Source organism: Pan paniscus, chromosome 2 (genome assembly GCF_029289425.2).
Source record: "Pan paniscus chromosome 2, NHGRI_mPanPan1-v2.0_pri, whole genome shotgun sequence".
Taxonomy (NCBI): Eukaryota; Metazoa; Chordata; class Mammalia; order Primates; family Hominidae; genus Pan; species Pan paniscus.
Genome location: NC_085926.1, coordinates 70,146,176 through 70,158,593, shown reverse-complemented (window position 1 = coordinate 70,158,593; position 12,418 = coordinate 70,146,176). Strand labels below are relative to the sequence as shown.

Genomic DNA, 12,418 nt, shown 5'->3' with positions numbered 1-12,418 from the left:
AGGATGTGATTTAAAGGGAAGCTGTTTAAAGCTAAAAACTTAAATGTGTGAATAGGAGTTGGGTGAAGTTGAGGGGCAGGAGGGTGTGCAATGCAGGCAAAAACACAGCATGTGCAAAGGCCCTGAGCCATGTGCATTCCAAATACTGCAATTTAGTCAGTGTGGCTGGAGTGCTGTGAGTGTGAAGTAAGTAAAGTAGGTCCAGAAGTCAGAGAAATAGGCAGGAATCCAATCATGCAAGGGCTTGTAGGCTAAGGCAAGGATTTGGCACTTTTCTCTAAGGGGAGAGTGAGTTGTTTAAATTTAGAATTAAAAATACTGAAGGAGCTGATGAATTTGAAGTGGGCTCATGTGGAAGCAGAGTGTCCTTGCCAGGAGGCTATTGCTGTTGACCTGCTGGTGGCTGATGGTGGCCAGAGCTAAAATGGTGGCCCTGCAGGTGGTGAGCAGCTTGTGGATTTCGAATACGAATTTGAGGTGGAAACAGCAGGACTCAGCAATGAATTGCATGGGGAAGGTATGATGAGGAAAAGCAAAATGACAAAGAATGACTACCAGGTTTCTGCCGAATTCATCTGGGTGTTCAGAAGCCATCCATAAAAGAAAATAGGAGGAGGAACAGGTTTGTAGGACTGGGGAGAGAGAGATCCAAAATGCAGTTTGGCCTTGGTAAGTGAGATGTTTTGAACACGTTGCAGAAGAGACGTGCAGCAGGCAATAGCATATATGGTATACACTTTTGGATGGGCTCAGAGAAGGGGTGCGAATCCTGGGATATGACTTTGAATATCACATTTATTAAACATTAAAGCACCAGGAAATAGTGCAGGCAAAGAAAAATATACTCATTCAGGACAAGAGGAAATCCAACGCTCTTTTCAAACAGTTGCAAATTTTCCCCTGAACTGCTTGTGCAAACAAAAATTGGCCATATGCAAAACAGTTTTACCTGCTCATGTAGAACTATTTAACATGCCTTTTAGGAAAAGTGTGGAACACACTTGAAAGTTCGGAAAAATCTGTTTTCAATTCATTAATGTTACCATGTTGTTTTTGGGCAAGAGACTCTGCCTTTTAAAACCAAATAAAAAGGACTGACTTAAAAACAGAAAAAAATGGGCTCTATTCTCAAGTGCAAAATAGGGAGGTAGAAGGAAACAAGTGCCAATTTGGCCAAAGGATTAAGCCAAAACTTTTTTTTTTCTTTTGTAAATAAAATCTACAGTATACATTAGAAGAGGAGACCTCCAGAGTCTGCCAACTTGAGGAGACATTGGCAAGAGCAATTGAACCAAAAGGTTGTACACTCTCAGGAAATTATAAGACCACTTTACGAACAGGTCCTTCGCACTCTGATAGGAAACACCAGCTCCAATCCTTAAGGTCACCTGCATTCCCACCCTACTTAGCTCCAAAGCAAACTTTTAACCTTGCATGTATAAAGGACAGGATCCAGTGGACTCATTTTTATATGGTCATAAGCTTGAGTAAGTCTCTTGAGCATTCAGCCTGAGGGATCACAGAGTATTCACTTGGAGATTGTCTGCTGACAGCCTCTTCTTTGCCAGTGCAGCCACTGCTATAGTAGTGGTCTTCATATTGGTAAAACTCGATGAGGTTGTATGTCCCTCATCTTTGACCATCTTTTCCTTTTCAGAAAAGCATAGTTGAAACAGTCTATATACTATTACTAACTTACTCTTGCATTTTTGTGGGAGGTTTGTGGTGACTTATGAGATATGGGAGAGTTGGTCACACGCTAAAAGCTGGCTCTAAGTGAAGAAAAATATAGCAAATTTGGCAAAGAGATGAGTATGTACACAGTAGAGGTATTGTGGAATATGCTGCCTGAACTATAAATACTGAGTAGTGGCCACAGCACTTGCAACAATATATGACAATTAAAGTAGTCATAACAGTCATGGTGTGGTTCTTTACCACCATCTTTCTGGGAAGAAAGGAAGGGAAGGTAAGAGAAAGAGGATGGAGAGAAAAAGAGGAAAGAAGAAAGATTTCTGTTTACTTATATTCAGCACTCACCTTATAACTTTATATAGTGTTTTTACAAGAAACCAAAGTGGCTTTCTTTAAAATATTTGTTCCTTTTCATAGGATGTTTCCATATTTTTCTTTCACTTACAGACTATTATATGAATAATGAAAGAAAAGAGCTTTCTGGAAAATAAAAGTAAATGAATACGGCGATAAGAGCACTTATACTATAGGCAAAATCTCTTCTATATGCTTATATACTCCCCATTGACTAAAGTCTGAAAACCAAAGTTATTAGCATTCTTATTGGGAAAAATACAGATCCTTATGAAAGTCAAACTTAAATCAATTGATAAGCCCATCTAGAGGAGAAATTTTTCTCTAATTCATGCTAGAATGTCACTTTCAATCATCAATAATCTTCAGATTACTGATTTTAATTAATTAGATAATACATCACATGAACACTTACCTACCCTTTTACAAAGCACTCACACATTTTTTAGACTTTTTTAACTTAAAAGAAAGAAAAGTTAAAATTTTAACAAGAGAACTGCTACATCTTCTAACTAATTCCCTTTATGCAAACAAAAAACATAATAATCTATAACCCATCACAGCTGTTTGGCTAGAAATTACCAATTACCTTCAATGCCTTAGAGATACTTTCCAGATTTTTACAAGTCTGTGTAGTAAATTTTTAAACCAATTTTCTTAAAGAGGATTGATAAGATTTAAAACCTTTTAGGCATATGATGACGTATTTCACTTAAACAACTTGAATATAAAATCAAGGCTTTACATAACTGGAGGGAAACGGAAACAGAGATTAAAAATAAAACACAACCCAAAAGCTGTGATTATTTTAAAAAGCATTTATATTAAGTTTTGAAATGTGCTTTTCGCTTGCACTGGAATATGGGTGTGGCAGATTTATGGGAATCCATGTCGAAAAATAACAAAGCCTGGTGACAAGAAACAGGGCATTTGTACAGTCTCTCCTTGTCCCCAATCCTAACTGCTTCTTAAGCCCCATGTATTTGGGGAGTCCCTGCAATTTTTCAGACAGTTGCAAGGTTTCCAGAGAGGTAGCTAATTGTGTGGCTTCCCAGAGCCTTGCAGGCAAAGTAAATAAAGGAGTTTAGAAAAGTGACAGCACTTTAAATAACCAGATTATGTCGAATCAATAGGAAATGCTCAGGAAGTTAATAAAGCAATTACTTAAGTAGAGTGAGTACTGACATGGGGGTGGGGGAGCTTGAGAGAAGAAGGGTGTACATTACCTCTAATGTGGATAAATAATTAAGAGTTGGCTATCAAGTTATCAAGTATCCCAGCACACATGCCTGTCCTTCATAGACGCCCCCAGATGTGCCACTATTAATTGGTCTTCTTCTTTAAACAGAGGAGTGTGCCTCCCTTATCCTCGCCTGTCTGTTTTGCCAGTTTTGGGACTGTCTCCTGATGCTCCCCGGCACCTGTGAAACGGTGTGTACCAAAATGTGCTGCCCCTCTCACCGGTATCACCACACCTCGGATGAAAACCACTCTCGGAATGATTGCAGCTGCAACTGTGACATGGACTGCAGCCTTTTTGAATCTTGCCATGAGACCAGCGAGTGTCTGGAACTGGCCATGGAGATTTCAGAAATCTGTTACCGCTAGCACAGTGAAGTAACCACATTCCAGCAGTCCTTTTGGCCACGGTGGGAAATTCCATTACAACAAGACTGATTTCCATGTGCTGAAATGTAAGGACTGTACACATTTCTTGGATGCTATAGGCCATTTTATTCTGCACCTGTCTAGGAAAGCTAGTATTGTCAACTCAATGGTCTTATTCCAAATTTCACAACCGCATGGCTCACTGAAAAATAAGATTCTTGATCACATGTGATGAACAAATCTTAAATACCTCTTAAATGCTGTAGGTACAAGATGTTTCTTGACTATAAAATAGCATGTTAAGCCACTGCGTTATTGCACTCATCAGCTTGCATCATGGATTCAACCTCATTCACAAATTCAGGACAAATTAGTGCATTCTTTTAGAATTGACATACATTAGCTCGCCTTTCTAATGGACTCATGCATAAACATTATGCATTGTTGGTTGTTATTAATAATGTATTGTATAACATCATTTTGTAATTAAAAATTTATTTATACAGTCTCTTAAAATTCACTTATATGTACAGTTTAGGTAGGAAAGGGAATTAAATGAATTAGAAACCATGTTCCTGTAATTACAACAGATGTCTCTAAAACATCTCCAGTGAATTTTGAATACGGTGTACTTCAAGAGAGTACTATAATTCTAGACCATATTATTGTATGTCTATGACTATGTCATAACAGGTTATTCATATTCTTAATTCGTTACAGAAAGGCTCTTAGTTATTCTAATAAGCATAAATGAGAATTATGTGCAAGTTTCAAAAAAAAATCTCAATCAATTCTTCACTTTCTTCATTTTTATTTGTCAGGTACAATAAGCAACAGGATATTAAAACAGATTCAGCTCATTTTACAAAACTATCATTTGTATAGACACCAGAAAGAAATATGCGTTGAGGGTACTTATTCAGCACCAAGCTTCTTAATATAGCATGTGCTTCAGAAACCATGTTTTTCTTTGTCTGATAATTAAAGTGATCAATAATTATGTCAAGTACTTATTTTCCTTATTTTTTTAAGAAAAAGATGTGATATAGACTGGAAAGTGATTTTCGACTCAAATAAGTTTAAACAGTTTGTGGTGAAAACACATCTAGGTTAAAGTTACTTTGGAATGTTCTTTACTTTCTGTAGAAACAATTCTATAGTCCTTGGGCAAATACATTGCTCATTACTTTGTGTTAATTTCCATGGATATATCTTAATATTTTCACTGAATATAAAAAAGCATCATGCATGAGTAACCAAACAAAGAACCCAAAAGTGAAATGGAGAATTGAGGGAATTTTTTTGTGTGTAATTTAGGGAAACAGCAACAACAAAAGAAAACTCCAAAATATCTGTTTTTTCCTGACTTAGGTAATTTCAGGCAAAATCACCATTTGCTTTATTTCTGTAGCAAACTAGCACATTTTTCCAATTTGAAATAAACTCTCCCAAACATTGAAAACTATTCATCTGTTAAAAATATTTGTAAACTGCCTCTAAAAAGGCATTTAACCACTCTCAACTTGCTCCTGGCAGTGCAGCGCACCCATGGTTAATGCTGATTTCATTCCTGTTTGATGACCATGTTATTCACAAACCACGGAGCATGAAAGTGCCCCACACCTTCCATGAAAAAGTCTTTCTGCTTTTCAGAAGCTCGAAGAAACAGCTCTATACTCAATGCATAGAACTTGTAGATCATTAGAAGAAAAAAAATAGATTCCTAGAACAGGAAGGGAACATAAGGCTGTTCTTATGCAACCTTCTTATATTTCAGAGGGGAAAAGAGAGGCCCCATGAACTGACTTATTCAAGACCACACAGTGAATTATTGGCAGTGTCAGGAACTCTAACTTGGGTTCTAATTTTCTGACTACCTGCACTACCCAATTCTCAGTCCAGCTGGTACACAGAGGTGCAGGTGTTACAATTGTTAAAATACTAAAACACTACCAGACTGACTCATCAACAGTTGTTCCCTTGCACCTCCTAGTGTTTCCTTATGTCCCATCCCTCTTGGCTCCTCTCTGAGCACCCACCCCTCTACCCGTGGTCTAGTCACTAAAGGAGGAACACCTGGGGGTCTCTGGAACCCTATTCCTATAATATGGTACCTGGTATCATTGGTGAGGCCATGCCATATTGGTGTTAAATATTTCAATTATCATTCCCTTATTCTTTCTACTCTACATACCCTCAAATTATGCAAAGATTGTGCATTTCAAATGTGAATTGAATGCTTGTCAATTAGAGACATAAAAATCACCAGGTCTTATGTGGTAATGTGGTCAGAACACTACAAGATCTTTCTGTGGCCTTGCTTTCCACGGTTTGTTAACTTTGTTCCTCACTTTCAGAATTCACTGTGCTATAACAGAAAGGGTCGGTTATACAAAGTGTGAAATTTCTTTTCTTTATAACCAATAATAAAACATCATCCTTTTTGCAAACATGAATGGCTTTTTCAATTGAATTCTTACACAATAAAACATACGCAGCTGGGAAAATACAATTGCAGAAGTAAGGCAGATCAAAAAGGGATGTGGTTATTGATTAAATACAAATATCAGAATCTGAGAAGGCTCAGATATTTTCTGCAATGATGAAGGCCTGTGATTACAAATAAAGATAATGTTGTTCTTTAAGGTGGGACTTCTCAGGGAACAGAGTATTCTGATTTAAGGAAGCACACTCTTATAAAAGAGATTTAAGAACATACAATCTTTATATAGAATGAGGAACAGACATTTTTTTTCCTACAGCATTATAACCACATATCTACATTGTCTTTGCTCTGCTCAATGGATTTTTTATAAAACCATTGCTTCTGTAAAAGCCGACAAAATATGGAAAGCAATGAAGATACGAAGTTACGTTTGACTTGCTAATGAAATTTTCCCACTACGTAAGCTGATAGGCCTACAAAATTAATTATCAATGCTGGACAATCAAAGTTAATAGAGCAAAAGTCGCTTCAGTTTTTTTCCAAAGGAGCAAGAAAACATCCAGGCAGAGAAACTTTACAAATAGGAAACATCATGGGAGGGCATATTAGCATTTTTTCAAGGATAAATGTATAGATGGAGATATTTGATAGGCAGAATTAATTACCCAATGCCTCTAAGTTTCTTTCTCTCAACAAAATGGAGAAAAATATTAATATGTAAACTTAAGTAAGGTTGTTTGACTGTAAGAATTTTGCCCATCAAATACTAAGTTCCCTCAGTCCACACAAACTATAGACTCTGATAAAATATAAATATTTGGTTTAAGAGTTTATTGGGTGTTTTTTGAAGAAGATCTGAGTAAAACCTAAACAGTTGCCACATGTATCTTCAGGTGAGCTGTGTAGAAAGGCAAAGTGAATAGAGTCAAACAAATTTCTAGTGATAATCAACATAGGGGCTGGACTTGGTAACCTGGGTAACATAGTGAGACCCCTGTCTCTACAAAAAATAAAAATTTAAAAATTTGCTGGCATAGTTGTGTATTCCTGTAGACTTAGCCACTCAGGAGGCTGAGGTGAAAGGATGGCATGAGCCCAGGAGTTCGAGGATACAGAGAGCCATGATTACGCCACTGCATTCCAGCCCGGGTGACAGAGCAAGACCTTGTCCTCAAAATAATTAATTAATTAATACGGGACTAAAATTATATTTTGGGGCTTCTCCAACAGAGGTCCGAATTGCTCCTAATATTACAGGAAAGGAGCCCAGAATGTGGGGAGAGGACAAGAAATGCAGGCGGGGGCCAGAGCTGAGCCATTATTTGGATAAATATGCCTCCTTCTGGTCTACCATCTTGATATGCTTCACAGCTCTGCTTTTGCCACTGCCTCTAAAGCAGTGGTTCTCAATTCCCTCCCTCACAATTTGGCAAAGCCTGGAGAGACAATTGATGTCACAATGGAGGGCAGGAGACTGCTACTAGAATCTTGTGGATAGAAGCCAGAAATGTTGCTAAACATCCGTAAGGCACAGGACAGCCACAACCCCCCACGCCCACCAACAAATATCTAAATGTCAACAGCATTTTTCTGAAGCATTCTGTCAGTCTCAATTATCCATCACCAATTCACCTTTAGAAACTGTCGAAAATAGAGTTGCCAGACAAAACACAGGATGCCGAGTCAACTTTGAATTTCAGAAAAACAACAAGCAAGCATGTCCCAAATATTACATGTGACCTACTTATACTACTAATATGATTCTTCATTTATCTGAGACGCAAATGTAGCTGGGTGCTCCTTATTTCTAATTGCTAAATCTGGCAACGCTAGTTCTAAAGACTCCACGTTTTAAGAAGGAGTCAACAGAAGTGATGAACCTTCAGCTTTCTCCCAGCCTTCAAGAGAGTAGGGGTTGTTTATCTTTTTGGTGGGAGGCCAGGACATTCACTGGGCCACATTTTACAATATGGTGTAATTTAAGACAGGTTTGGGGAGTCTGGCTTAAAGATCACCTCCATGGCATTTTCCTTCCTGTCTGCCGCTTACACAGGGCCCATGGCCCTGGACTACCCTGGCCAAGTCTCCTTCTCTGCTTCACATCTTGATTGGCAACTGAGGAGGACCCTCAGCCAAAGGGTTATCTTGATTCAAAGGGTGGGAAGCAGAACTACTTAGGCCTGGAGATCTAAAACACATTTTCTCATTCAATCCTTTGCCAGAAGGACCTGTATTAGAGGTGCTTGCACAGCTATAAAGGAGTATTTTCTTCTCTCTGGAATTTTCCTTTCCATATATCGCTATTAGGGCACTTTGGGGGAAAGGGGGTAAGTGGGAGGGCGAGATGGAGACATTTTTTGGTCATGGATTGCAATGCCATCTACTAAAATCCGAATTTCACCTTACACTCTTTAGTATATAGTTAGGGGTGGACCAGAGAGATTGATGTGTTCTCTACATAATTTTTATTTTTATTAATTTATTTTACAGATGAGAAAAAATATCATATAGAAAATATTTAAGTATTTTGGTATATTATCACATTCTCTAACAGCCGTATAAAGTAGATTTTATTATTATTTCCTTTTTTTTTTTTTTAGGGAAAGAGTCTTAAAGAGATTAAGTAAATTGTCCCAGGTTACACGGCAAATAACCAATTATCACAAGGTTTGAGGCCAAATCTGTTCATTCCAAAACCCATGCTTTTAATCACTAAGCCTAAAAAGTTATACATGTGAAAAATTATGAAACCAAGATAAAGTTCAAGTAGTTACTTTTAAAGCATTCAGAAAAATACAATGGCTATATCAAAGAAAAACATTCACTGGTAGTAAATGTTTTAAGAGTTGTTATCCTGTACAATGATTAGAATTTGGAACATCTTCAAAATGCTTTTAAGATACGTACCCAATAAGTAATAAATGCAAAGTCAATGTATTGCAATTTAATCCTTATGTCAGTAGCTTTGCCTCATTTATCTATGGTTACAAAGACTTACCTTTTAGTGTTCCATTTTAGAAAAGCAACTTTGATCTTTGCTTTAAGAGAGTCAATCGTGCACAATGCACCCAGGCCAGCCCCTCATCAGCATTCCACCAGAGGGTTCTAGGAGCATGAATTGTTTTTAATCAGTCAACAACACTATGCTCAAAAAATGCATTCTGATGCTTAGACCTTTTATCTCAAAAGCTATACAGAATCCAAGGTCATGCTAACCTCTTTTATGGTTTATTGTTCCTCAAATGTACTTAGAGTGAATTTACAAAGCCACAACTTATTTTGTGGATACAGAGCTTTCATTAAGTTCAGCACTCCCCAACATCCTCTTTGTTTCCTCTTTCAGCACTTTCTGCCTATGGTTGCTCATTTAATATCAAGTTCCTGTAAAATTTAAAAAATAAAATAAGAATATAGAAGAAGATCCTCTCAGTAGCTAAGCTACTCATCATTTAAAGTTGAGACTTCAGAAAGCTGCATTAACGTGTCCAATTACTGCTGTGTAGTTTGCAATACAAGGGGCCAGTCCCTGAATTCAGGGATGAAGGCAAGAGGCCAGGATGGTCCCACTGTCACTACTCTGCCATTGCTGTGATCCTATAATTGCCAATGTGGGCATGGCAGTAAACCACCTGGCACATAAAGTGAGTTTGTAAAACTGCCCCCGGGAGGCGAGGTGAAGATGGTATTCCAAGGGATGTAGAAAAGCCTGGACTGTATACACCCCATGAAGTGATTTATTAGCTCACTTTCTTGATGCCTTTCATTCCAAGCAACAATATACATAAATTCCTAGTTACGCATTTATAATACTATATTAGCAATGTTTTATAAGTAATTCTGTGAATAAAAGTATCTGTGTGGCACCAAAATCCTCCTGCATGTAACCAAAGGTACTTGAATAATATTTTTGGAAAACATTAGGTCAAATCAAAGCAATGGTGAGACCAATTAGGTGGCCAGGTAGGAGGCTACTGCCCAACTTCAGGTAAGACCCAGTAGTGACCTGGACTAAGATGGTGATTGTGAAGTGAGCTTTCAATTTATTAAGGAGCAGATGAAAAATCACTGAAGAATAGCAGGAGATTACATGATTAAAGTGGTGGAGGAGGAAGATTGACCAGGCAGCAGCATGCAGGACAAATTAAAGCCAGGAGAGTAGAGACTGAGAAAGGTGCAATTGCAATAAGGCATGGGGTGATGAAGGCTTGAAATAGGATGGTGACAGGGAAACAGGAGGGAAGAGATGGATGGGAAAGAAATTAGAAAAGGACCATTAGTCCTTTCTCAAACTCTTCTTATTTTAAAACTCAAATATTCCCTACTGTCTATCACATATATGAGTCATGAAGCCATTATTTTCATTAGGGAAGAAATGGGTTGGGGAGGGGGGAGTTCTATTCCAAGTGGAAAGTCAAGGTATATTTTTAGCTACATTAAGCCAGCCTTCTGCTGCTCTGCACACTGACGTAATTCCAACATAAAATATAATCTATAATATTCCAGGGGAACAAATCCAATTCTTGGCCATATAAATTTTCATATAAGTCCATCACAATTCATTCCCAAAACATCTCATTCTCTTTGAAAGCTGGAGCTGCAGCAAGTGATCAAAAAGAGTAGTTTAAAATTGCTCTGGAATTTCCAGAGACGCTAAATCTAACCTGCCTACGGTGCAGGACCAATCCCCCAAACTTTAAATCAGAGGTAAAGCATTTTATGTTTTAAAAGATATATTCCTAAAAGTTTATCATGGTGTATTAAAGTCAAATGTGAGTTATTACTTACCAAATCTGGAGCTGATGTCTATTCTTGATTACCCTAGGTAGGCGAGAATAAGTATCTTCCAACCAACATATTTTTTACCTTTTCATCTGCCTCTTGCTATTTACAATAGAGTGAAAAATAATAGCCAAGGAGTGACTTTGCTAGGTTGGGCGAAGTGCAAAACCCATCTGACTATACTCTATATTGTATTCCAGGCCCCTGGCAAGTTCTGCTTCATGGAGAAAAATAATGGAAACTGACTTCTCAATAGCTGGATTGGTCCTGTAGGAATAATCAGTGAACACTTAACTGATGAACTTTCAGCACATTTGCATGGCTTAGAACTTAGTGTATATATTATTGGTCATGCCTGAAATGTACTTCTCTCTGCCCTCACTGGGGCTTTCTGCATGAGGGAGAGAGTTACCAGGATGCCCTATGAAACTCTAGAACTAGCATAAATTTTATAACTAATACCATCTATGCAAAAAAAAATTCCTGTCAATTCTCCTGGCTTTATCCTTTGTGAACACAGCAATTATTAGTAATTCAAGATTCCTCCTGGGGGTGAGGAAAGTAAGAGAATAGAGGTCATCCTTGAGTTTAAAACCATCTTAGAAGGATTATACTTCTTTGTGCTGGGGGCAGTATATTACTTAGGCACTCAAAATTGGAGAAACATTCTAAAGATTCATGGTCTCAAGCACCCTGTCTTCTGATTTTTGGGGTGTTTGAACCATTAGGAGACTCCTGCTCCAGAATGCCCTGTTATAATTCAGGTATAGTTCATGAAAAGTTTTCATGTTAGCTTTGTAATAGCAGAAAAAAAGGTTGCAGACTACAGACAAACATTGGTTCTAGTCGTCACCACCATTTACCAGGCAAATGCATTGAGTTAGTAACTAAACCTCTCTGAGCCTCAGGTTGCTAGATGATAAAGTGTTGTTAATAATACCTACCCTATTGGGTCATTGTGAGGAGTAAAAGAGATGATTCAGCCAAGTCTTTAGCGTAGGCTTAGTATATATGGTAAACTCACTAAATTTCAGCTATAATTATTCTTATCACTACCTAGTTCATTTGTTTCCATAACACATGAGAGATGTCTATTCTTTATTTCTGCACTATCCCACATCATATCAACTTTTTGAGACTTATTCCATATACCATCCCTTTCATTATTCCTGTTCACTCCTCCAGGAAATGAGCACTTCTAATTCCCATATCTCTTTATTTTTTCTTCTCTTAGATACCACACACTTTTCTCCCAAGATTAGCATAATACCTCCTGTAGTAGGTAATTTTAATAAGCACTTATGTGTCAGTGCTGTATGAACAGCCATTAATGCATTATCTCACTGAACTACCTCAATGATCTCTGAGAAAGGTATTATGACCCCCATTTTATTGATGAGGAAAAGTGAGTCTTGGAGACTTGAAATAGCTTTCTAACACCAAGACAACACAATGGCAGAGTAGATATTTGAACTCTAGAGTTTGTCTGACTTCAAACCCCATGTCTTCCTCACTTTACTATAAAGACAATAAAGA

The 12,418-nt window shown here is 37.7% G+C and overlaps 1 protein-coding gene across 2 annotated transcripts in view; it reads left to right on the top strand.

Annotated features, from left to right (window-relative positions):
- Nucleotides 1–6,109, top strand: part of MDFIC2 (MyoD family inhibitor domain containing 2) — a 118,200-nt gene extending 112,091 nt beyond the window's left edge. Inside the window, exon 4 of one of the 2 annotated variants that reach the window (XM_024928364.4) lies at nt 3,398–6,109. In XM_024928364.4, coding sequence (XP_024784132.2) covers nt 3,398–3,657 — 260 coding nt within the window. In that variant the 3' untranslated portion in view covers nt 3,658–6,109. The remainder of the gene's footprint in view (nt 1–3,397) is intronic. The other variant, XM_063602819.1, reaches the window with a different exon arrangement.
- The last annotated feature ends 6,309 nt before the right edge of the window (nt 6,110–12,418 follow it).